This window comes from Apium graveolens, chromosome 1 (genome assembly GCF_009905375.1).
Source record: "Apium graveolens cultivar Ventura chromosome 1, ASM990537v1, whole genome shotgun sequence".
NCBI lineage: Eukaryota > Viridiplantae > Streptophyta > Magnoliopsida > Apiales > Apiaceae > Apium > Apium graveolens.
In genome coordinates, this window is record NC_133647.1 from 35,208,653 (window position 1) to 35,234,598 (window position 25,946).

Genomic DNA, 25,946 nt, shown 5'->3' on the forward strand with positions numbered 1-25,946 from the left:
GGTTGAACGTTGATCCAACTCGAAAGGCTGTAAAGCAAAAGAAGAGAACTTATGCCCCTGATAGGCTGGAAGCCAATAAGCAGGAGGTCGAGAAACTTTTAGAAGCTGGATTTATTGAGGAAATGCAATTCCCTGAATGGTTGGCCAACCCCGTAATGGTTAAGAAGGCCAATGGAAAGTGGAGGATGTGCATTGACTTCACTGATTTGAATGATACATGTCCCAAAGACTGTTACCCCCACCAAGGATTGATACCCTGATCGATGCCACTGCTGGACATGAGATGCTAAGCTTTATGGATGGCTTCAGTGGTTAGAATCAGATTAGAATGATAAGGATGACACCCCCAAGGTATCTTTCATAACTAATTTTAGTCTGTTTTGTTATCTTGTTATGGCTTTTGGAATTAAGAATGCAGGAGCTACTTACCAAAGACTGGTAAATAAAATATTTGCCCATCTAATTGGGAAGACCATGGAGGTTTATGTCGATGACATGTTAGTCAAAAGCCTAAGCAAAGCCGATCATATTAGCCACCTCAGAGAGGCATTTGAAGTGTTGAGACACCACAAGATGATGTTAAACCCAGCCAAGTGTGCTTTTGGCGTTGGGTTTGGAAACTTTTTGGGTCATATGGTCTCTAAGAGGGGGATAGAGGCTAACCCTGACAAGATAAAAAGCCATCCCAGACATGGAGCCACCACGCTCCATCAAGGACTTTTAGAAGCTGACCGGAAGAATTGCAGCTCTAGGAAGGTTCATCTCTAAGTCTGGAGACAAGTGCTTGCCCTTTTTCAAAACCCTTAAGAAGGTGAAAGACTTTGAATGGACAGCTGAGAGCCAAGAGGCCTTTGAACAGCTGAAGAAGTACATGACTGAAGCCCCGTTATTGGCTAAACCAAGTCCGGAGGACACTCTTTATTTATACCTCGCAGTATCTGAACAAGCCGTGAGTGCGGTCCTCGTGAAGGAACAACAGAAGCTCCAAAAGCTTGTATAATATATAAGCAAGGTGCTCCAGGGAGCAGAATTAAATTACTCCACCACGTAGAAGTTTGCTCTTGCTCTCATCAAAGCCTCGAAGACGTTGAGACCATACTTCCAGGCTCACAAGACTGAAGTCCTGACGGACGAACCCTTGAGGAACATTCTTCATAGCCCAAAGGCTAGTGGAAGGCTCATCAAGTGGGAAATTGAGTTAAGAGAATTCGATATCAAGTATAAGTCTTGAACAACCATTAAGGCTCAGGCCTTAGCAGACTTCGTGGTCGAATATACTATTAACGACCAAGAAGTCGGGGGGCAAGAGATAGTAACCCCGGGAGAAGGGGAGAAGGATGATGAAACAACTCTGAAAGAATATTGGGTTCTTCATTTTGACGGAGCGTCCAAAATAAAATCTAGTGGCGCAGGCCTAGTATTGCAAAGCCCTGATGGGTTTATAATTGAGTATGCTCTGAATTTGGATTTGCCAACTACAAATAATGAAGCAGAATATGAAGCATTGATAGCTGGCTTAGGCTTGGCTAGAGCCGTGAGGGCCAAAAACCTGAAGGTCTGTGGAGACTCGAGACTTGTAGTTGCTCAAGTTAATGAGGAGTTTGAGGCCAAGGATGATACAATGGCCAAGTACCTAAGAGTCGTAAAGGGAATACTGACTCAGTTCGATGAATGGTACACAGAACTTGTTCCAAGAGAGGAGAACACTATGGCAGATGCCTTATCTCAGTTCGCCTCATCTGAAATCGAGAACTATCCAAGAAATATTTACTTCCAGGTCTTGAAGACCCCTACTATTCATGTCATAAATATGATAGCACCAGTTGGTGTGGCAAGCTGTTGGATAGACCCGATCAAAACCCACTTAGACACTGGGTGGCTCCCCGACGATGCCCAAGAGGCACGTAAGTTGTCGGTTAGGGCGTTGAGATACTCATTGATTGAAGGCCTTCTTTACAAAAGGTCCTTTGTTATTCCGTACTTAAAATGCTTAAGTCCTTTTGAAGCAGATGAGGCACTTAAAGAAGCCCATGAAGGGATTTATGGACAAGATTTGGGGGGCAGGGCCCTCGCTCACAAGATAACTCGAGTGGGATTCTAATGGCCAACTATGCTAGCCGATGCAAAGGCTTAAGTGAAGAAATATGACAGATGCCAGAGGCACGCTCCAATAGTATGACAACCCCCAGAGAGGCTTACGTCGATCAGCACACCCATCCCTTTTGCAATATGGGGAATGGACATACTTGGACCATTTCATGTAGCATCGGGACAGAGGAAGTTCATTGTGGTAGCAATAGACTACTTCACAAAGTGGATTGAGGCTAAGGCAGTAGCCTAGATAACCACCGAGTAAATTTCCCAATTCTTCTGGGAGAATGTGATATACCGATATGGAATCCCCCGCATCCTCGGTTGCAGAGTTCAAAGAATACTGCGATGATAATAGCATAGAACTTTGCCTCACCTCGATTGCACATCCTCAGATAAACGGGCAAGCGGAAGTTGCTATCAGAATCATCCTTGATGGACTTAAGAAGAGGGTGGAACGCTCGAGAAACACTTGGGTGGATGAGTTGCTTCCTATACTATGGGCATATTGTACCACCTGCAAAGTGACAACTGAAGCTACCCCATTCATGTTGGCTTATGGAGCCGAGGCAGTAGTGCCCCTTGAGATCAGTCATGGATCCCCTAGGATCGAAGCTTACGAGCCAGAGACCAAAGAAGAAGGCATGATGCTTGCTCTCGATCTCATTGACGAGGTCAGAGATGAGGCCAACGCCCGTAATGCAGAGCATCAACGAAGAGCCTCCCTCTATTATAATAGAAGGGTTAAAGAAAGGTTCTTTTACCAAGGAGACTTGATCTTAAGAAAGATTGTGACATCAGGAGTTGAAGAGAAAGAAAAGTTAACCCATAACTGGGAAATACCGTATAAGGTCAAGAAAATATTAGGACATGAGCGGTGACAAAGTGCCTCATACCTTGCACGTTTCGAACCTGAAGGTTTATTATGTTTAGGACATGAAAGACATGTTCCTAGTATTAGTAGTAAATGGAGGAATAAGGTCTACCAATGCACGAGCATCTAATGAATAAAAGTCCATGAAGGACCGCAAATAGATAAAAGCCACACATGGCAAACAAAGCCATGCAAGGCCTAAACACTGAAGGATATTCTATAGTCCAAAATCAGATGATTGGTCAATAGTGGCAACCTCGGAAACAACCCAAAGGCTAGGAAAGCCCGAAAAATTTACCATATCCGGGTAATAGCTATGAATAGAGCCAATGGACAAATTAACATAGCACACCTCATCTTCATATGTGTCCATCATCTAGAATAAGTCTTCCGACTGTTGATAAAAGCTAAGAGAGCTCTAGAATCCCAATCCTGAAACTTTCTCTCAAGATTCTTCATCTATGCCTTCAAGGCCATGTGAACCCTCGACATAGAAGCCTCTAAGGCCATCTTTAACAAGCTTCCTTTGAATTATAAGGACCCATCAAGAAGACGAACATGATAGTTTATGTTCGAGGCCCTGTCACGAACGTGATCGAGACATGTTATCCAAGAAAGCAAAAATATTTCCCCCTGACCGACCAGAGGGGTCATGAATGGACCCCTTGGCCGACCAGAGGAGGCTGAGTAGCCATCCATGAAGATCTTTGACCGTCTAAAGGGTCCTCAGATGAGGCCCCCACCCAGCAAGGCACTCCTCGAATAAAAAAGAGGGAAGAAAGTCTAAGCCACGACTTGATATTAAGAAGATTAAAGTTCAAAAACTTCCATGAAATAAGGTCCCGAAGGGCCATGAAGCTCTAGACACTGAGGTTACGGTTGACCAGGGCTGTTATGGATAAAAAGCTAAGGTTATTATTTGCTGTATTTATTACTAAGATTCGGGAGCTCAAGGCCTTTAATGGCTGCTCTCGTGTTTCGTAGCTTAACTCTGCCTTTACGAGATGCCTACGTATCTCTGTGAATTAGAGAATCAAGCCAAAAAACGTAGTTCTGATTGGTGGGGGTGAGACCCCTTATATAGATGTTGGGAGTCCTTGAATTGGACTTGGTATAGGAGACTTGCTGGGCAAGTCTCATAATTAGAATGGACTTTGGAGTCCTAGATAGTAGGAAACTGATTCCTTATCCTTTTAGGTCCCCTTGAGGCTAATCTCCAAGGATTTATATCCTTATCGGGACTCTTTTCAACATCTGATTTGTCCCTTATTAATTAATTACGAAATTAATTAATAATCAGGGCTTTTGGGCCTTTTTTATTCCATCAGGCCTGATCTGGTCCATCAGACTTAACCTTTCTGGTCTGAGTATCATATATCTTTTTATTGGGTCTAGCAGCCCACAAATTGTACAATTAATGCAGTATTTAATAATACAATCATAATTTATTTATCCCTATCATTTGCCCCCCAACTTTTGGGAAACATCGATTAGGTTTCGCAGAAGTTAAGTCTATTCGTTCCCTTACAGGGTTTCATTTTTCCGTAAAGTGTGGAGCGACCTACACATTTACAATGAATTTTCCCTTTTATTCAGGAATTATCTTAATTTCCAGGAATTTTTCCCTAATTTTCTGGGATTTTCCCTAATTTTCCGAGATTTTCCCTAATTTCTGGGATTTTCCCTAATTTTCTGGGATTTTCCCTAATTTCTGGGATTTTCCCTAATTTTCTGGGATTTTTCCCTAATTTTCTGGGATTTTCCCTAATTTCTGGGATTTTCCCTAATTTTCTGGGATTTTCCCTAATTTCTGGGATTTTCCCTAATTTTCTGGGATTTTTCCCTAATTTCTGGGATTTTCCCTAATTTTCTGGGATTTTCCCTAATTTTCTGGGATTTTTCCCTAATTTTCTGGGAATATTAACATTTTTCAGAAAATATTTAAGGAATTTTCTTATTTTTTTTTTTTTAAATAATCAGAAAAACAGAATTTTTGTTGCTCAATACATCCTAGGCGTTGTTGATCCACGCCTAGGAGACAGTTTCCTAACAACGTCTAGGAAAACTTGCGTCCTGGGCGTTGTTGGAGGCTGATGCTTCCTGGGCGTTGTTGATCCACGCCTAGGAGACGGTTTCCTAACAACGTCTAGGAAACTTGCTTCCTGGGCGTTGTTGAAGACAGATGCTTTCATAGATCCTAGACGTTGTGCACCCACGCCTAGGAGACAGTTTTCTAACAACGTCTAGGAAACTGGCGTCCTGGGCGCTGTTGAATACAGATGCTTCCTGGGCGTTGTTGTACCACGCCTAGGAGCCATACTTCTAACAACGGCTAGGGACGATGTATCCTGAGCGTTGTTGAATACAGATGCTTCCTGGGCGTTGTTGATCCACGCCTAGGAGCCACACTTCTAACAACGGCTAGGGACGATGTATCCTGAGCGTTGTTGAATACAGATGCTTCCTGGGCGTTGTTGATCCACGCCTAGGAGCCACACTTCTAACAACGGCTAGGGACGATGTATCCTGAGCGTTGTTGAATACAGATGCTTCCTGGGCGTTGTTGATCCACGCCTAGGAGCCACACTTCTAACAACGGCTAGGGACGATGTATCCTGAGCGTTGTTGAATACAGATGCTTCCTGGGCGTTGTTGATCCACGCCTAGGAGCCACACTTCTAACAACGGCTAGGGACGATGTATCCTGAGCGTTGTTGAGGCTGTTCGAGCCTTGATTCATTCATTGAACTTTGATTTTAAATCTTTTCAAAATTCAAATCTTATGGGCTTCCCGCCTTTTTCTTAGGCCCAGGCCCGTTTGTGCATCTTTGAGCTCCTCTATATAAGAGGTGGAGTGTAGTTCATTTCTCACACTTCACTTTCACAAAAATTTCTAAATTTCAACTCTGCAATTAGTCTCTCAAGAATCGCCACCTCCAAGCGATTTCCGGCTTTCTACTCCGCCGCTTTTCTGGGTTTATTTTGAAGATTCCGTTTGAATCTTCATCTTCTTTACTTACTTTCAAGAGCTTCCTGGGTTTTTGTCTTCATCCATGGCGGATTCCGATTCATCTCACTCCCATGTCCCCCAAGCTGTTGCCCGTCCCTCTAGGGCCAGCCGAGGTAAAAAATCTCTTGTACATTCCTCAGTTATTTCTCTTAGGGATCTTTTAACCGAATTTGGGCAAGCCTTTCCTAACATGTTACACTTAGATGCATATAATTATCCTTCTAGATTTGGTCCAGATCAAGTAGGTACCATAGCCCGCCTTTTTGGCATTTCCCACCCTTATAGGGCCGAGGCTCCAGGCCCAAATGATAGGGCCTGCTACCCAAAACCTGGGGCCATTCGGGTCTATAAGGAAACCTTCTATGCTGGTTTTCGCCTACCTCCTCATCCTTTTGTTTTTCGCCTTTTGGCTAAGGCCCGAGTCTGTCCGACCCAACTCACACCCAACTCTTGGCGTTTTATTCACTGTTATATGGCCCAATCTCGTAAACACGGTTTTGAGCCAAATGTTTGTGTCTTTCGTTATTTATTTAAATTTGTAAATGCTTCTGAGGACCAAGGATGGGTCAAAATAGTTCATAGATCCTTGGCTCGTTCCTGCTTTATTTCTGGCACGAATCCCGACTCGTATCCAACATGGAAAAGTGAGTGGTTTTATATATTTCTGGATTCCGAGGAGGGTTGGGACCATTTTTTCAGGCCCAACTTCTCAAAAAGTATAGACGGGTCTTTAAGAGACCTAAAATTGGGGATAGATGAGGATGCGGCCATCAAGGCCATTACTGCTGATAACTTGCACCATTGCGCTCTCATCCTTTCAGAGGGTAATTTGCAAGGTGTAGGTCTAAGTGACCTTGGTCCCGAGGGTATTTCTTTCCCCTTTTTGTTCCATTTCCTCCATTCTCTATTTGTCCTTTTTCTTATGTGCTCGTATTTGCCTGCAGCTAGGGCCGCTTTGGACACGATCTTCAAGAAGCGGGAGGCCCGTGCCGCCAAGGGCTCTGCTGTTGAGAGCCACCGCGACAAGCGGGTTAGGATTGGTGACGGCCCTTCAGTCACGGTTCAGGAGGCCGTCCCTACTTTTTTATCTCAGAGGCCTCCTAGCCTTGATGAAGATAACTCTCCCTTCACCGTCACTTGGGGCCTTCAGAGGAGGGACACGGTGGTAGGGAGTTCCGAGGCTGCCGCCATTTGGTCTCAGAGTGTGATCACGCCTCGTGACAGGGCTGAGATCGTCGAGTCTTCTGATGACCTACAGATTGAACGTCTGGGTGCTCAGGCCGTGGCTTCTGTAAGCCTCTTCCTTTTTTAAATGTTTTTTTTTTTTTTTTTTATTATTACTTACTTACTACATGTTCATGCAGATGAATACCTATCTCCAGGCTGCCCTTCACAATTTGAAGGATGTGAGGACCAGCCTAACTATTGCTGAGAGGGACAGGGATAGGTACCTCAAGGCTTCCGAGGCCAACTTCACTCGTTTTCGTGAGGTAGAGAAGGAGCTGGCGGACGAGAAGGAGAAAGTTCGTAAGCTGGAGCTGGATGCTCAAAGGGCCCGAGCTGAGGTGATAGCTGAGTATAAGGCATCTCAGGACTTTCAGGATGTCCTAAATGCTGAGTACGATGCTAACTTCCCGGAGACCTTTTCTAGCTGTTGGGAGCAGATAGTAGAGGAGATTGGGAAGAAGATTCCGGAGGTGACTCTTACTGCCTATCCAGTCCCTGATATTCCTGGGAAAGAGCCTCTTCTTGATGACATCCCTCTTTCTCCTATTCTTGCTTCTTCTGCTGAGGCAGAAGCTGTTTCTCCTCGAGGTGCTGATCATGTTCCAGTTCCTTCTTCTGCTGCCAATGAAGGAAACATCGATGATGACTTCTTCAAGGATCTTTGAGTATTTTGTTTTTCTTGTTTGGCCCATTGTGGCTTTCTATGTATTGACTTAATCGCATTCAGAACTTATTACCCTTCGGGGCTTGTATTCTATATGTTGCTTTTCTTGCCTTTTTCTGTTTTATCTTTACAATCTTAATATGCATTTGAACCTTAAACATCCTTAGATAGAAATAATTTCAAACTCTTTAATATGAAGTCTGGTTTTCCAAAACCTTACATAGCATGGGTTCGACCCTAATCAACAATAACTAGACAATGTAAATTCTACTGGAATATAAAATCCTATGCGAGCAAAGCTTCAAGGTGCTTTTAAACCTACTTGTCAATGACAAGTGAGAATCGTACTTCTCCTATCTTACACATAGTAAACCTTCAGGTTTTGTGCGTGCCAGGTCCTCGGGACTTCAAAACCTTCCATAGTTTCCAGCTTGTAGGTTCCTCTACCCTGAACGCTCTTGACTCTGTACGGCCCTTCCCAATTTGGGGCAAGCTTTCCTTTCTGTCCAACACCAGAAGCCTCTATTTTTCTCAAGACTAGATCTCCTTGTTTAAAAAATCTCTCTTTAACCCTTAGGTTGTAATAGAATGAAGCCTTTTTCTGATATTCTACTATCTTTGCATGTGCCTCATCTCGCACTTCATCAATTAGATCCAGGGCTAACCTCTGCCCTTCCTCATTTTCTACAGCATTGAAAGTCTGAATCCTTGGAGAGGAATGCGATATCTCCACGGGAACTACTGCTTCTGCCCCATATGCCAACATGAAAGGAGTTGCTCCTGTCGTGACTCTACAAGTAGTCCTATAGGCCCATAATATTGGAAGTATCTCATCCACCCAATTATTTCTTGACTTCTCGATCCTCTTTTTTAGTCCATCCAGGATTATCCGATTTGCTACCTCTGCTTGCCCATTGGCTTGCGGGTGAGCCACAGAGGTGAATCGTAACTCAATTTCATTTTCTTCACAATACTTCTTGAATTCCTCATTGTTGAATTGTGTTCCATTGTCAGTGACGAGGATACGGGGAATTCCATATCGGCACATAATGTTTTCCCACAGGAATTGTGCAACCTGCTTAGTTGTGATTTTGGCCAAGGGTTTGGCTTCGATCCACTTGGTGAAATAATCAATGGCTACAATCAGAAATTTCCTTTGTGCCGTGGCCATAGGAAAAGGCCCTAGAATATCCATCCCCCACATGGCAAAGGGAATAGGCGAGTTGATAGAGGTCAGCATCTCGGGGGGTTGTCTAACAACTGGTGCATGCTTCTGACAGCGATCACACTTCTTCACATATCCTTTGGCATCAGCCATCATTTCTGGCCAATAGAAGCCTAAACGGGTTATTTTATGAGCCAAGGCCCTGCCCCCCAGGTGTTGTCCACAAATACCTTCATGCACTTCTTCAAGAGCCAAGCGTGCCTCATCGGGCCTGAGACACCTCAGGTAAGGAACCACGAAAGATCTTTTATATAGAATCCCATCTATCAAAGAGTACCTTAGTGCTCGAACAGTTAACTTCCGTGCCTCAATTGCATCGCTTGGCAACCAACCGGTCTGAATGTGAGCCTTGATGGGATCAATCCATGACGTCCCCAAGCCTACGGGAGCCATAAGCTTAACATCTATGCTTCGTGTCTTCAAAACACGGAAGTACACACTTCCTGAACTTTCTTCAATCTCAGATGAAGCAAACTTTGATAGCGCATCTGCTTTAGCATTTTCTTCCCTTGGAATGTGTTCAACATGGCATTCATTAAATTGGGTCATCACAGCCCTTACTAGGCGAACATACTTAGCCATCGTATCATCCCTTGCCTCAAATTCTCCCTTTACCTGGGATATGATCAGCTTCGAGTCTCCACGGACCTTTAAGTTTTTGACTCTAAGTGTCCCAGCTAGACCAAGGCCAGCAATCAGGGCTTCATACTCTGCCTCATTGTTTGTTGTTGGGAAGTCTAGCTTCATGGCATACTCAATTAAGAATCCATCAGGGCTTTGCAAAACCAACCCTGCTCCACTGGAATTTGTTTTTGATGCTCCATCAAAATAGAGAACCCAATATTCTTTCTCCTTGTCCCCATTGTCGACTCCCTTGTCTTGAGGTATGGTATCTTCCTGCCCCCCGACTTCTTGGTTGGGTATGGTACATTCCACCAGGAAGTCAGCTAGTGCCTGGGCTTTTATGGCCGTACGTGGCTTATACTTGAGATCGAACTCTCCCAACTCTATTGCCCACTTAATCAGTCTCCCACTTGCCTTGGGACTGTGAATGATATTTCTCAGTGGCTGATTTGTTAGCACTTCAATTTGGTGAGCTTGAAAATAAGGACGCAGCTTTCTTGAAGCCATTACCAAGGCTAAAGCGAATTTCTCAATGGCTGAATAATTCAACTCAGCACCATGCAAAATTTTGCTGACATAGTATACGGGTTTCTGGACTTTCAGTTCCTCCTTAACCAACACGGCGCTCAAGGCGCTCTCTGAAACAGCCAAGTACAAAAATAAAACTTCATTCAGAACTGGCTTGGCCAACAACGGGGCCTGGCCCATATACTTCTTTAACTCTTCAAATGCCTTCTGATTTTCCTCATTCCATACAAAGTCTTTGATGTTCTTCAATGACTTGAAAAATGACAAGCACTTGTCTCCTGACTTGGAGATGAATCGTCCTAACGCAGCAACCCTTCCTGTGAGCTTCTGAACATCCTTGACAGTTTTGGGGGGTTCCATGTCCAGGATCGCCTTTATTTTATCGGGATTTGCCTCAATTCCCCTCTTCGAGACCATCAATCCCAAGAACTTTCCAGATCCTACACCGAAAGCACACTTCGTCGGGTTCAACATCATCTTGTGGTACCTCAGGACCCCAAAAGCTTCCCTTAAATGGGCTATATGATCAGTCTTTACTAGACTCTTGACTAACATGTCATCAACATAGACTTCCATAGTCTTACCAATAAGATCCTTAAAAATTCTATTCACCAACCTTTGATAGGTGGCTCCTGCATTCTTGAGACCAAACGCCATAACAAGATAACAATAAACACCAAAGTCAGTGATAAATGATACCTTTGGAATGTCATCCTTATGCATTTTGATCTGGTTGTATCCGCTAAACCCATCCATGAAACTCAGCATCTCATGTCCAGCGGTAGCATCAATCAAAGTATCAATTCTAGGCAGCGGAAAACAGTCTTTGGGGCATGCATCATTCAGATCGGTGAAGTCTATACACATCCTCCACTTTCCATTAGCCTTCTTCACCATTACAGTGTTTGCTAACCACTCCGGAAATTGAATCTCCTCAATGAAACCAGCCTCTAAGAGCTTTTCCACTTCCTGCTTTATAGCCTCTTGTCTTTCCGGGGCAAAATTTCTTTTCTTTTGTTTCACTGTCTTCCGGCTTGGATCCACGTTTAGCTTGTGAGTAATTAACTCCGGGTCTATGCCTGGCATATCAGCTGCTGACCATGCAAACACATCACTATTTTCTTGCAAAAATTTTACTAACTTCCCTCTAAGGGGCTCCTCTAATGTGGCTCCAATGAAAGTCATCCTCTCAGGATTCTTGGGATTTAAAGGAACCGAAACCAATTCTTCTGCTGGCCTTCCTCTATTCTCATCATTTTCTCGAACATCCATATCTTCAATAGGAAGAACCTGCCCCCCGACTCCATCTGCCCTCAAAGAGGCCACATAACAGCTTCTAGCCATTTTTTGATCTCCTTTCTCTTCTCCAATCCCGTTTCGGGTGGGAAACTTCATGACTGAATGGTAGGAAGAGGGGACTGCCTTGAAGGCATGTATCCCTGTTCTCCCCATGATAGCATTATAAGTTGAACTAGCCTTTACTACCACAAAATCCAGCATTTGCGTTGCTTGCCTTGGCTCCGTACCTATGGTGGTTGGCAATTTAATTATCCCTTCCACAGGACATTCTACTCCAGCAAATCCATATATCGGCATGTCGGTTGGTGTCAACTGGGAGTCGTTATACCCCATCCTTAGAAAGGTGTCGTGGAGCAAGATATCCACAGAAGCACCATTATCCACAAGAACCCTCTTAACCGGGCTATTTCCTATTATCGGCGTTATGACCAGCGGGTCGTCATGGGGAAACTTCACACCCTCAAGGTCGGAATCATCAAAAGCCAATGTTACTTCTGTCCTGGCCCTCTTCGGGGCTTCTCCAACAATATGCATAACCTCTCTAGTATATGCCTTTCTGGAATTTTTGGACAATCCAGCAGCAGTTGGACCTCCAAAGATCGTGTTTATCACAGGCCCTCGAGGTCTCGGCCCTCCATAAATGGTGTTTATAACTGGTCCTCTAGGTTGGGGATTCCGCCCCTGATCATCTTGGTCCCTCCTACGATCTTCAAAGTTTTTCCTTCCATTACTATTTCTGTCTCCTCCATCTCCAGTATACTTGTTCAATCTTCCTTTTCGAATCAAAAACTCAATTTCATCTTTCAACTGCCTACACTCATCGGTATCATGGCCAACATCTTTGTGAAACCTGCAATACTTGCCCTTATCTAGCTTGGCGGGATCAGCCTTCAAGGGCTTAGGCCAGCGAATATCTCTGTCTTTCTCAATCTCCATCAAAATCTGACTTCTGGGAGCATTCAGCTTAGCGTATTCAGTGAACTTTTGCCCAGGTCCTCCCTTCTTGGGGGTTGAATCAGGGTTTTGTTCAGTTCTAGGATATTTATCCTTAGCGATATACTCCAAATCAGTTTTTCGTTTCTTGCCTCCAGTGGGCTCATTACTTACTACGGTCTTCCTCATACTTTCTTCAACCTTGATATACTTCCCTGCCCTCTCTTGGAGCTGCAACATGCTCTCAGGGGGTCGTTTGGCCAAAGACATCTTGAAAAACTCATCCCTAGTTCCTTGTTGCAGTGCTATCATGGCTACCTTATCATCAAGGTCTGGGACTTTTAAAGCCTCCTTTGTAAAACGATTCAAGTAATCTCTTAAGGATTCTTTAGCTCCCTGCACAAGACTCATAAGAGATGCTGAACTTTTCTCATGGACTCTTCCACTGATGAATTGCTTAATAAAAGCCTGACTTAATTCTCTGAATGATCCAATAGAATTTGGGGGTAGGCGACTGTACCATCTTTGAGCCATACCCGACAGGGTTTGAGGAAAGGCCCGACATTTTATAGCATCGTTCACGGGTTGCAGCAGCAGTGCATTAGAGAATGTCCTAACATGATTAGCGGGGTCTCCCGTGCCATCATAGGCTTTGATAGTGGGCATCTTGAATTTCCTTGAGATATGGGCATTCATTATCTCTTCTGTGAAGGGTGGAGTTGGATCATCAGGATCTCCAAGGGGAAGGAGATTGCTTGGATCAGTTCTTGGGACAGCAGCCCTTCTTCTTACCGGACCATCCAGGTCTATGATAGGAGGAGGATTTCTCCCCCTAGGAGGTATGTGGGATCTGGTGGCTTGGTGAGCCTCCAAATCACGTCTCAGCCTTTGGATTTCAGCCTCATGAGCCCTGATCTTTTCCTGCACTTCTTGGGGATTCGCCCCTGGGGTGCTTTGGGGGCGTTGCCTTCCATCGGCCATTGGCTCTTTTCCAGGACGCCTCCTTCTCGGGGCCACTTCATCATCCGAAGATTCGGAGTCTCTCTCAGTGTATGGACCAGAAAATTCCCGATCCTCAGGGATAGGATCCAAACCTCGTATATAGGGGGGCGACCGCCCTCGTGCTTCGCTTCGCCCAGCATATCCACTTCCTCCAACCTCAGGGTAAAGGGGCATCCCATAAGGGGGGTTAGTAGTAACAATAGTTGAATATTCATACCCGACGGGTCGAGAATTCACAGGTATATGTATTTGTTGAACTTGAGGATTCGTACCTTGAATAATCGGGGGAGTTGTCCCTTGTGGCTGAGGATGAGTTGCCCCTGTCTGGGCTTCCCCCTGAGTAGATGCATAAGTTGAATGGGGAGGAACCTCCACGGTTGATGAAATCACCTGGGTTGTCCCTGATGGTGTTCCCTCCTCCAGAGTGCTGGTTGTTCTCCGTGTTCTCGCCATGGTTGTTGTTGCCTTTCCCACAGACGGCGCCAAATGTTATGGATAAAAAGCTAAGGTTATTATTTGCTGTATTTATTACTAAGATTCGGGAGCTCAAGGCCTTTAATGGCTGCTCTCGTGTTTCGTAGCTTAACTCTGCCTTTACGAGATGCCTACGTATCTCTGTGAATTAGAGAATCAAGCCAAAAAACGTAGTTCTGATTGGTGGGGGTGAGACCCCTTATATAGATGTTGGGAGTCCTTGAATTGGACTTGGTATAGGAGACTTGCTGGGCAAGTCTCATAATTAGAATGGACTTTGGAGTCCTAGATAGTAGGAAACTGATTCCTTATCCTTTTAGGTCCCCTTGAGGCTAATCTCCAAGGATTTATATCCTTATCGGGACTCTTTTCAACATCTGATTTGTCCCTTATTAATTAATTACGAAATTAATTAATAATCAGGGCTTTTGGGCCTTTTTTATTCCATCAGGCCTGATCTGGTCCATCAGACTTAACCTTTCTGGTCTGAGTATCATATATCTTTTTATTGGGTCTAGCAGCCCACAAATTGTACAATTAATGCAGTATTTAATAATACAATCATAATTTATTTATCCCTATCAAGGGCCTCAAGTGCTTGGTCTCTATGGCCGACCAAGAGTCCTTGAAGCCAACTCCTCTACATGGAGGGGTTAGGCCGACTAGGACGTCCTCGAAGGAACGTCTCCAAACATCTGGAACTAATAGAGATGTCCCCCAAATGAAGGTTCCAAGAAAACCATGAACTAGAGCCAAGAGATGCTCCTGGTGAAGACAAGAACTTCCACGGAAACAAGTTTCGTAAAGAACAGAATGTTCGAGAACAAGTTTCATGAAGAGTAAGACGCTCACGGAGGTGAGATTTTGGCCTACCAAGAGTTAGTGATGCTTAGTCCTCCATAAGGAAGGCCGACTAAAACCCCCAAGGAGGGAAATATATTTCGTGAAGAGTAGAACACTCATGAGAACCCTGTAGGGTTGATTCATACCCTCTTGAAGGTTTTCTAATGGAACTCATCTGAAATTCCTTGAGAATTCTTGAAAAAATAGGCGCCCAATGAGAACAAGTTTTGTGAAGACTAGAACGTCCACGAGAACAAGTTTCACGAAGGCTAAAGAGTTCATGAGAACAAATTTCGTGAAGACTAGGACGTCCACGAAAACAAGTTCATGAAGAACAGGACGTTCACTAGGAAACGATCAGAAAATCATGGCTGAGGCTAGACACAAGTCGTTAGTCTTAAATAAGGATTGATTACACTAATCACCATAATTAGCAAAACTTATAGAAGTTAGAATATTATTAACTTTTCAGCGAAAAAGTTCTGTGAAGGCCAGAGTGCTCACAAGCACTGGGACAGAACGTTCTCCTCCTGACGGATTAGACTACCCTGCAGGAGGCTCCAAGGTTCATTAAGACCACTCCCGACCGACCAACCCACAAGTGGGGGGCATATGGCCGACCAGGAACCTCCGTATCAGAGCCATGTCGACCATAATTTATGTGCGGGGAAGCCCCGACTAACCAGGCAACATATGGAGGACTTTTGGCTTACCAGAAGCCTCTGTATCAGAGCCATGACGGCCACAACTTATGTATGGGGAAGCCCCGTCCGACCATGCAACAAATGAAGGCCTTTTGACCTACAAGAAGCCTCTGTATCAGAGCCGTGACGACCACAACTTACGTACGGGGAATCCCCGGCCGACCAGGCAACAAATGGAGGCATTTTGGTCTACCAGAAGCCTCTGTATCAGAGCCGTGACAGCCACAAATTACGTGCGGGAAAGCCCCGGCCGACCAGGCAACAAATGGAGGCCTTTTGGCATACCAGAAGCCTCTGTATCAGAGCCGTGACAGACACAACTTATGTGCGGGGAAGCCCCGGCCGACTGGTCAACATATGGAGAACTTTTGGCCTACCAGAAGCCTCTGTATCAGAGCCATGACGGCCATAACTTATGTGCGGGAAAGCCCCGGCCGACCAGGAAACAAATGAAGGTCTTTTGGCCTACCAGAAGCCTCTGTACCAGAGCCATGACGGCCACAACTTATGTGCGGGGAAGCCCCGGCCAACCAGCCAATATATTGAGGCCTTTTGGCCTACCAGGAGCCTCTGTATCAGAGCCGTGACGACTATAACTTATGTGCGGGGAAGCCCCGGCCAACCAACCAACATGTTGAGGTCTTTTGGCCTACCAGGAGCCTTTGTATCATAGCCATGACGGCCACAACTTACCTCGGTAGTGGCCTTGGCCTACCATCCAAAAAGTTAAGGTCTTTTTACTCAATAAAAGCTCTTGTAGGAGAGCCATGAGGCCTTCAAAAGTTTCTCCTGAGGCCTCCCTGAGATGTCCTTTGGAGATTTTTAGAAAAGGATAGCTCCCAGCAGAACCAAGTTTCGTAAAGACTAGAACGTCTACGAGAACGAGTTGGTTGGAGTGCATAACATCCTACAAAATAAGTTTAGACAAATTTAATGGAGTACAAGACTTCCTACAAAGGGAAAGTTCAGTAGAATATAGAGTGTTAAGCAAGAACGAGTACAGAACATCCATCAGGATGAGTACTAGACGTTCGCTGAAACAGCCATAGCAGAACCCTGAGGAACTCAAAGGCAACTTTTAAATTAATTCCATGGACTATCAAGGACCACAAGAGCATAGTAAGGTGAGTAGAAACCTAGTGCTCTTAGTGAGAAGATAAAAAGAAAAAAAAGAAAAAAAAAAGAAAAAAAGTGGGGGGCAGGAACCCCTGGGCAACCACCTCCAGGCCAACCAGGAGGTAGCCGACCAGGAGGTTCTCCTCCAAAGTGGCCTAGCAGCCCACAATTGAGGGCTTCAGGTCGAGCAGAGCCTCCTGCCCCAAGAGGTTCTGCTCGACCCCGAGCCCACCCTTCAAAATTTTTTGAAATTTTTTGAAAAAAATAGAAAAAATCAGAAAATTTTTAAGATTTTTTAAAATTTCAGGATTTTGAGATTAAGCCCAGATTAGGGTCAATTAGTGAAATTAAGCCCCGATTAGGGCAGATTAGTGTATATTAAGCGTAATTAACCCAAATTAGGGATAATTGATGATTTATACATGGAGATTAGCCCAGATTAGGGCCGTTTAACCCATTCACTCTAATAATTAGTGAGAATTAGTGATAATTAGTGTCTTATGCATACTGATTAGTCTTAATTAACCCCGATTAGGGTCAATTAGCCCCGATTAGGGCTGATTAGCGTCGATTAAAGCCAATCAGTGCATTGCAGCTTAAAATTAGGCTTGTTTAAGCCTAATTAGTGACTTATACATGGAAATTAGCTCCGATTAGGGTCGATTAGCCCTGATTAGGGCCGAATAGCCTCGATTAAGGCCAATTAGTGCAGTGTAGCTTAAAATTAGGCTCGTTTAAGCCTAATTAGCGACTTGTACATGGAAATTAGCCCCGATTAAGGTCGATTAGCCCCGATTAGGGTCGATTAGCCCCGATTAGGGCCGAATAGCCTCAATTAAGGCCAATTAGTGCATTATAGCTTAAAATTAGGCTCATTTAAGCCTAATTAGCGACTTGTACAAGGAAATTAGCCCTGATTAGGGCCGATTAGCAGCCTTCGCCCTATAATTAACCATTACGAAGGTTAAGGGGTGATAAACGCTCGCTTTATAGTCCCGACTAGGACCGTTTAGTGTTGAACACCATCCAAATAGTCCTTACGGGGGCCTTAAGTGTGTATACTCACATTAATAAGCCGTTGTAAATGTGTAGGTCGCTCTACACTTTATGATAACGCAACAATACCCTTGAAGGGACGATACCCATGAAGGGCCGATACCCATGAAGGGCCGATACCCTTAAAGGGCCGATACCCGAGAAGGGCCAAAAGTACCCCGAGTCGCGATTAGACCATTATAACTTCCTCGAAAACTCGAGCAGTATTCACGGAAGTTTAGGGCAAATGATATGGATAGAAAATACATCCTAAAGACACATTAAATGTCACATTAATTGCATTTGGTCTTCTTGTCCAAAAATTTCAATACAGACCTGTCTGATCCAAGCTTCATAGCAGGCCTGTCTGGTCCATAGTTTCATAACAGGCCTATGACGGCCCAAACAACCAAAGCCCACCAGCGGAGGTTGTCCAAGTCCACAAACACAAGGTGTTCAGGGGCTAGGCCCAATATGACTGGAAGAGCAGAGACATGTGTCCCAAACAGACTCAAAATCCTACATAGAAGGTTCTGGATCTCCTTCCCCAAGAGGACTCCTAATCACCATCTAAGTTAGAGACTTGTCCACCAAGTCTCCTAATAGAAGTCTAACCCTACACTCACCTCTATATAAAGGGCTCTACCCCTCAATCTAGAACTACATTTTTTGCTTGATTCTCTACAACACAAAGATACGTAGGCATCTTGCAAGGATCGATAGTCCCGAACGCAAGAGCAACCATTAAAGCTCGAAGCTCACCAACCCTAGCATTAAATACAAAATTAATCAGGTTTTTATTCCACAACAATATCCAATAAATATTCCTTCATCTGCTTTAGCATCAAACTTCCCATATTGATCAGTTTGATTCTTCAAGATATAACATTTGCAACCTAATACATGAAGAAAATTTAGAGTTGGTTTCCTGTTCTTGAATAATTATAGGGAGTAATGCACTTTTCTTGATTAACCAAAGAAATATTCTAAGTGTAGCAAGCAGTGTTTACAGCTTCAACCCAAAAATATGTAGGTAACTTTGATTCTTCAAGCATTGTCCTTGCAACTTCAATAAGGGATCTGTTCTTTCTTTTCACTACTCCATTTTGTTGTGGAGTTCTTGCTGCAGAAAACTTATGCATAATTCCAATTTCTTCACAAAATGATCTCATCACAGAATCCTTGAACTCAGTTCCATTGTCATTCCTGATTCTTCTTACCTTAAAATTAGGATGATTGTTGACTTGCTTTATATGATTGGTGATGACTTCACTAGCTTCATCTTTAGACTTTATGAAATATGTCCAAGAGAACTTTGAGAAATCATCCACAATTACTAGGAAAAATCTTTTCTTTGAGATGGACAACATATTGACTAGTCCAAACAAATCCATGTGTAGCAATTGCAAAGGTTCTTCAATTGTTGAACTAAGCTTCTTTCTGAATGATGCTTAAATTTACTTTCCCTTTTGGCAAGCATCACACAGTCCATCTTTTGTAAACTCCACTTGAGGAATACCTCTAATCAGTTCTTTCTTGACAAGCTCATTCATGGTCTTGAAGTTTAGATGGGACAGCTTCTTGTTCCATAGCCAACTTTCATCTTGACTTGCTTTACTGAGAAGACAAGTGACATGTTAGGTCACACACACTGTAGAAGGGGGTTGAATACAGTGTTTACTACAATCAAATCGAATATAAGAACTCAAGTAACAGAAAATAGATTTTATTCAATACAATAAACTCTGTTACAATATGGAACTGTCCTCTCTCAGTGATGAACAAATTATCACGAGAGCTACTGGGGTTACAAAGAATAAAAACTTCGATAATGATAACACTTATAGTGTAAACCCTATGCCTGTGTTTATATACTACACAGTTACAAGATAATGTTCTAATTGATATGGAATATAATTCTGCTTCCTAAAATATATCAACTAGTTATCTTTTCTTCCAAGTATTCTATTCTTCATAGAATTCCTTCTTCATGCATAATTCTTTCTGTCTTAGTCTCGATCTTCTTTCCTTTCAATCAGCCGCCTTCCTTATCTGAAAGTCTCCTTAAGTCCTGATATTATCTCCTAATAAATATCTTCTGATAACTTAAGTTCTGATAACTTAAGTTCTGATATCTTAAGTTATGTCTTTAGTATAAGTGTTGATTTCCAGGTAAGTACTGATTTGTCTTATTAGGTAAGATCTGAAAACTAAACACAAATCATATTACACATGACATTATCAAATATATCTAACAATCTCCCCCAACTTGTAAATCAGCATAATATACAAGTTCAACAGATATTTGATGATGTCAAAAACATTAAGTACAAATGCATGAGAATTTGACTAGATAACTACAACTTACAGTCCTTTCAGCTTTACCATCTTAAGGTCTGATAACAGCTTCAGTCTGTATACACTTCAGAATTTAAGCAGTTGTAGATCTTTGACTTGGCTTCAATTTCTGATCTCTTTGATATCAGGAGTTGTTCTGAGATAGTTCTTCAACAAACATCTCTTAGCATATTCAAGTTAATTGACCATCCTCCTTTTAGCATTTATCAATTCAGCTGTATCTTCACCAATTTGAAAAATAGCTGCTCTGAGATCATTTATCTTAGCTTTTCTTATCTCTTGATCTAGTCTGATCAGATATGCCTTGTCAGACTCTAGATTGAATTCCACAGCCTTATAAACCAGAAAAGTAGTTATGATCTTAGCAGAGTTAGGTTTCATTTCGACAATATCACCTTTGTGATCTCTGTACTTGGGACAATATGTGCTGTCAGACTTTACAGAATAAAGCTTCTTATGTCTTTGAGTTTGAGACTTTAAATAACCTGCAACACTATCTATTAATCTGTCTTTCACTTGAAGTAGAAATAGAACATGTTCCAGTTCCTCAAAATACTTCAGTGGTATAGCATTCTGCCTAATCTGGTATACCCTTCCATCTGTCATAAAATATAACAAGATATGTTCTTTCAAAAAGGTATGGTAAACCATTTGTACAGATTCAAGTCAATTCAATCTTTCAGGAGTTTCTCCAACACCTGGTTCACTTAAGGAAGTTGGATCATTGGTAGTGTTATGTACTCTTCTTTCATCAGAACTACCCAATCCAGATTTATCTCTTGCTTCCTTTCATGTAACAACTCTTGCTTGAAAACTACTTGTTCCAGTCTTCAAAGGTTGAGCCTGTTTAGCTTTGGTGAATCCTGGTAGGAGTATCTTTGAAGGTTTAACATGAGCAATGTCAGAGGTTTCCTTTTCCTTATCTTCTGATATCAAACCAACTTGAGCTATGTCAGAGTTTGCTTGCTTCACTGCATCTTGACTCTGAACAACATGAGCCATGTCAGAGGTTGTTTGAAAAATCTTCTTTTGCATCATAGTAAGATTAGCATCTTCTTTATCATCAATTATTTCTTCATCCATGACTGGCATATAAACCTTTATAGGTTCATCAACTTTTTCTTTTCCCTTGGACCTTGGATTAATTTCCACTTGTGATTTGGCTTTGGTTGCCTCAGAACTTGTTCTTTCCTTTATCACAATACCCTTAGGCTTTGGAAATTTCTTTTCAATAACAGAAGCTTTAGATTTTATCTTGACACCTTCTGCTTTGAGTCTAGCTTCTTCTTCCTTTAGACTCTCAAAGTCCATTCCTGGATTTTCTTTAAGAAATAACTGCTTTGAAATTTCTTCATCAAGTACCAGATGTTCACCATAACATATCCTTTTACCAGTATCAGAACTTATTCTTCTCTCAGTATCAGAACTTGTTCCTTGACTTGTAATTCTAGCTTTACTTGATGAAAATCCTTTGCCTTGACCTTGACCTCTACCCTTGTTAGAGTTTCCCTGGTCATCATTTCCATCATCCTTTCCCTTTAGTGTCTGAATAGATTTGCATTTGGACTTAATCACTTTCTCCCCCTTTTTGGCATCAGCAGGTAAAAGAAGAGAGATAAGCAATTCCACTGAGGATTGGATCTCATTGAGTTGATTTTGGTGAGAAGCTTGATTCTTCAGAATTTCATCAATTTGAGTTTGTTGCTTCTCCTCAGTTTTCTCAATGTAGGCAATTCTGTCAAAGGCTGGCTTGAAAGATCTGTTCTTTCCAAGTTTCACATTCATATCTTGCTGGATCAAGGTTTCTTGAATTTTGTTCACCTTGGCATGAGTTGTTGATTGTTGACCCTGAAGGTGCCTAGTACTCAATGCAGTAACTCTCAGTTGTGCCTTGAAATCATCATTTATCAGCATTTCATCAGCTTTTGCCAGATGCTCAGCAAGAATCTTTTCAGAAGGAACAAAACTAAATGTGTTCCATTCCTTAGTCCACTCCTTTCCTCTAGGAGTTTCACTCCAAGGTACTGGTGCTTCCCCTGTAACAAACTTCTTGACTAAATCAGCTTTATTAACTGTTTGTTGAGGTGCATGTCATGATGGACCAACTGCATCAGCATCTAAATTAGCAGCAGCTTCACCAGTAGTTTCTTCATTGGCAGCATCAGAACTTGTAGATTCTGCAGTATCAGCATCCTCTGATAAAATAGCAGTATGTGAGGCTATAGAGGCTTCAACATCTTCCTCTAAATTCTGATCTGCAGCCAGGTTCTAATCAACATCCAAAATTGATGTTGTTGGTGGAGTGAGTTGAATAGGTGGAGCTTCCAAGTACAAAACCTCAGGAACAATCAAGTTATGAATATCAATTTCAGCACTTGTACCTGGTTCTTCAGTATGTACTGGATCAACTATAGGTGACATAGGAAGTATAGGCATTCTGTCTTGAGCAGTTTCTGGTTGTGCAGGAGGAAGTGATTCAATAACAATTGGTTCTGTTGAGATTAGAGATTCTTGATCCCCTTCCTTAGCTACTTCCACTACATCCTCTGAATCTGACTCAACTATGTCCCTGTGAGCTCTCTGTTTCTTTAATTTCTTCAACGGTGGAGACGCTGTAGGAGCTTTATCATTAAAATTTAACTTTCTAAGCCTTTTGAGGGGCCTAGAACTCCCAGTTACAGTATCTTTCTGAGAAGAAATCTTCTCAGCTTCTACAACAACAGGTTCTGATATGGGAACCTGTTCCTCAGTTGTTTCCTCAAATCAACAGAATTTAATCAAAACATTTATCACAAAATAAAAATTAAAAATCGATGAAGTAAAGATGAATAAATTGCAATTAAACATGCATAGTCACATAATTTGAGAAACAAAGAACAAATCTTGCAATTAAAGGAAAATTTTATTGATATAGCAGATGATTACATTTCATGAAATTTATCAATTACATGCAAAAATTACAAGATAATCATATTCTATGATTCTTAACATCAACAGCCTTAGTCCTAAGCTAAGAAGCCTGACAAAGCTGATGGTGAAGAGAAACGGATGGATGACAATTAATTCTTCTTCCTACTTTCAACAAAGAGAACAGCAACACGAATTATTTGCTCCTGCTGTTTAAGAATACGAAGAAAAGCTTCTCTTTGGAAAGACAACAGATCATTTTGAATGTTCTCTGGAAGTTGAATCCAGATGACAAATGGAATGTTGTTGATAGGATATGAAGTCGGAATTCCATTTCGAAAGATAGTCACAGTTTCTGTGCCATAAGAGTAATACCAACTAAAATGTGCCATTATTTGAGAGAAATGAACAGATGTAGTTTTACTGATGAATGAACAGTTATTTAAATAGGCAATGGAATACTAAAGGATGCGAGGATTGGTTAAAAATTACAAGTAAAAGTAATGACCCCTCGACTCCCTAGACTGATGTGTAATAATAATAGTCAGTAAAAGATCTAAAGCCAGAGTTAATGTGCACGGGATATAATAACAATTACTGTGCGCATGCAATTTTTCAAGACATACACGCTAACCACTAACCCATAGTGATTATGACTGTTTTATCTCACATAAACCAATATTCTGTAAAAATATTATCGTTCAAGTAATGACCAAAAATAACCAAGTAAATAAATACTGCCATGTCAGCATCAGAACTTGATTATTATCAGGATTTAAAAGTTATAAGAATATGGCTCCTTAACTCGAAAAGTGAATGTTTATTCCTGTAATTCTTCACACAAATACTGATATGATTTCATCAGAACTTAATCATCAGAACTTCCATCAGAACTTGTCCCCAGAATTAATGCAATCTGACACATAAACTGTTCATCTAAAACAACATTTATCACCACAGTAATTTTCATCATTCATATGGAGGGTAAGTGTGTGCATTAAGATAAATATCAGACAAAGAGTAAAGTCTGATTCACTTTAGTACATCATAGAAATAAGGCATAACTAAGAACTTTACTCAAAATCTGTCATTATCTCGAAGTCTACTTTAGAATGAGTTCATGCATGAGTCCACCTCAACTGTTTTGTGCTCATTTTATGCATCTTTTGAAATTCCATTTTACAGTGGCTTCTCAGTGTAAGTGAGTCACGACTACTTATAAGAATTTATGCTGCTATCAGAGTATTTCTCCAGTAATCATAGAGTGTGAAAAGACACCAAGAAAAATTTATTTTGCTTTTCTAATGCATATTACTTAATACCAGCAATGCACTTGGGTCTTCCCTTCCACATTTGTACTCTAGATCTCAAAGGAGTACCTGATATTTATTTCTTTTCTTTTCTTTTTCTTTTGATAAGTGAGGCTTAGCAGTACTTAGTACATCCACCAGATTTACTAACATCAGAACTTAACAGATAAGAAACATTATTCTAGTTTTTGACTTAGTAATAAGATAGACAAAGTAAACTTAACTAAGCTCAATATCAGAATTTGCTTGTGTTAAAAGATTTCCACATAAACAATTACTTGAAACATGGGATCTTTAGTATATTAAAGACTACTAGGTCAGCATCTAGCACAGTTATCCTCATTGGATTGAATAGTCACAAAAATATTCATATCACTATCAGAGTTTAGAAATTCACATCAGACAACAATCAGCACTTAAACAAATTTCAATTTAAGCACAAAATACACAAAGATAGTAATATCTGTAAATACTGATCATAAAATCTGATGTATCAGAACATAAACTAAGCAGATTTAGAGAAAGAACCTGAAACCATTCCAAGTTCATTTACCAATCTTGTAAAAGTAGCTTCATACAGTGGTTTTGTGAAGATATCTGCTAGTTGTTGATCTGTTGTAACAAAATGCAATTCCACTGTACCTTCATCCGCATGTTCCCGTATGAAGTGGTACCTAATGCTGATGTGCTTTATTATTGAGTGTTGAACCGGATTACCTGTCATAGCAATAGCACTTTGATTATCACAGTAAATAGGGATTTTAGAAAATTCTAACCCATAATCCAGTAACTGATTCTTCATCCAAAGAATCTGTGCACAACAGCTTCCTGCAGCAATATATTCTGCTTCTGCAGTTGATATGGAAATTGACTTCTATTTCTTGCTAAACCAAAAAATCAATCTGCCTCCAAGAAATTGGCAGCTTCCACTTGTGCTTTTCCTGTCAATTTTGCATCCTGCAAAATCTGCATCTGAGTAACCTATTAGCTTAAAGTCTGATTCTCTAGGATACAACAATCCCAGATCAGCTATACCCTTAAGGTACTTGAAAATTCTTTTCACAACTGTTAAGTGAGGTTCTCTTCGATCTGCTTGAAATCTTGCACAAAGATAGGTAGCCTACATGATATCAGGTCTATTTGCATTAGATAGAGTAGTGAACCAATCATACCTCTGTAATCATTAATATCTACTGATTTACCAGTATCCTTATCGAACTTTGTTGCAATGACCATAGGAGTGGATGCATTTGAACAATCTTGCATTCTAAATTTCTTCAACAAATTTCTGGTGTACTTAGATTGACAAATAAAAGTTCCTTCTTCATTCTGCTTGACTTGAAGGCCCAGAAAATAGTTAAGTTCTCCCATCATACTCATTGGATATCTTGACTGCATCAACTTGGAAAACTTCTTACAAAGTCTGTCATTCGTAGAACCAAAAATGTTATCATCAACATATATTTGCACCAAAAGTAAGTCTTTTCCATGGTTGAGGTAGAACAGTGTTTTGTCAATAGTCCCTCTGTTAAATCCACTTTCCAGAAGAAACTGAGCTAAAGTCTCATACCATGCTCTTGGAGCTTGCTTAAGGCCATAAAGTGTTTTATCAAGCCTGTAGACATGATTGGGAAATTTGGGATCTACAAAGCCTGGAGGTTGTTCAACATATACCTCTTCTTCCAATTCTCCATTGAAAAAAGCACTTTTCACATCCATTTG

General features: G+C 41.7%; 2 protein-coding genes across 2 annotated transcripts; both read left to right on the plus strand.

Moving 5' to 3' along the window:
- Positions 1-1,621: 1,621 nt before the first annotated feature.
- On the plus strand, positions 1,622-2,101 carry LOC141664088 (uncharacterized). The gene has a single exon (XM_074470010.1). The coding sequence runs from the start codon at positions 1,622-1,624 to the stop codon at positions 2,099-2,101; it is 480 nt and encodes a 159-aa protein (XP_074326111.1).
- Positions 2,102-2,393: 292 nt separating this feature from the next.
- On the plus strand, positions 2,394-3,102 carry LOC141664173 (uncharacterized). Its single transcript, XM_074470101.1, has 2 exons — positions 2,394-2,765; positions 3,025-3,102. Exons 1-2 carry the CDS (start codon positions 2,394-2,396, stop codon positions 3,100-3,102), a joined length of 450 nt encoding a protein of 149 aa, XP_074326202.1.
- The last annotated feature ends 22,844 nt before the right edge of the window (positions 3,103-25,946 follow it).

What these genes read in the sequence shown, in the direction of transcription:
- LOC141664088 (XM_074470010.1), top strand. Translation starts at nt 1,622, where the DNA reads ATGGCCAAGTACCTAAGAGTCGTAAAGGGAATACTGACTCAGTTCGAT.
- LOC141664173 (XM_074470101.1), top strand. Translation starts at nt 2,394, where the DNA reads ATGGAATCCCCCGCATCCTCGGTTGCAGAGTTCAAAGAATACTGCGAT. An exon ending in CTCTCGATCTCATTGACGAG is followed by an intron (nt 2,766 to 3,024) that starts GTCAGAGATGAG and finishes TATTATGTTTAG; the next exon opens with GACATGAAAGACATGTTCCT.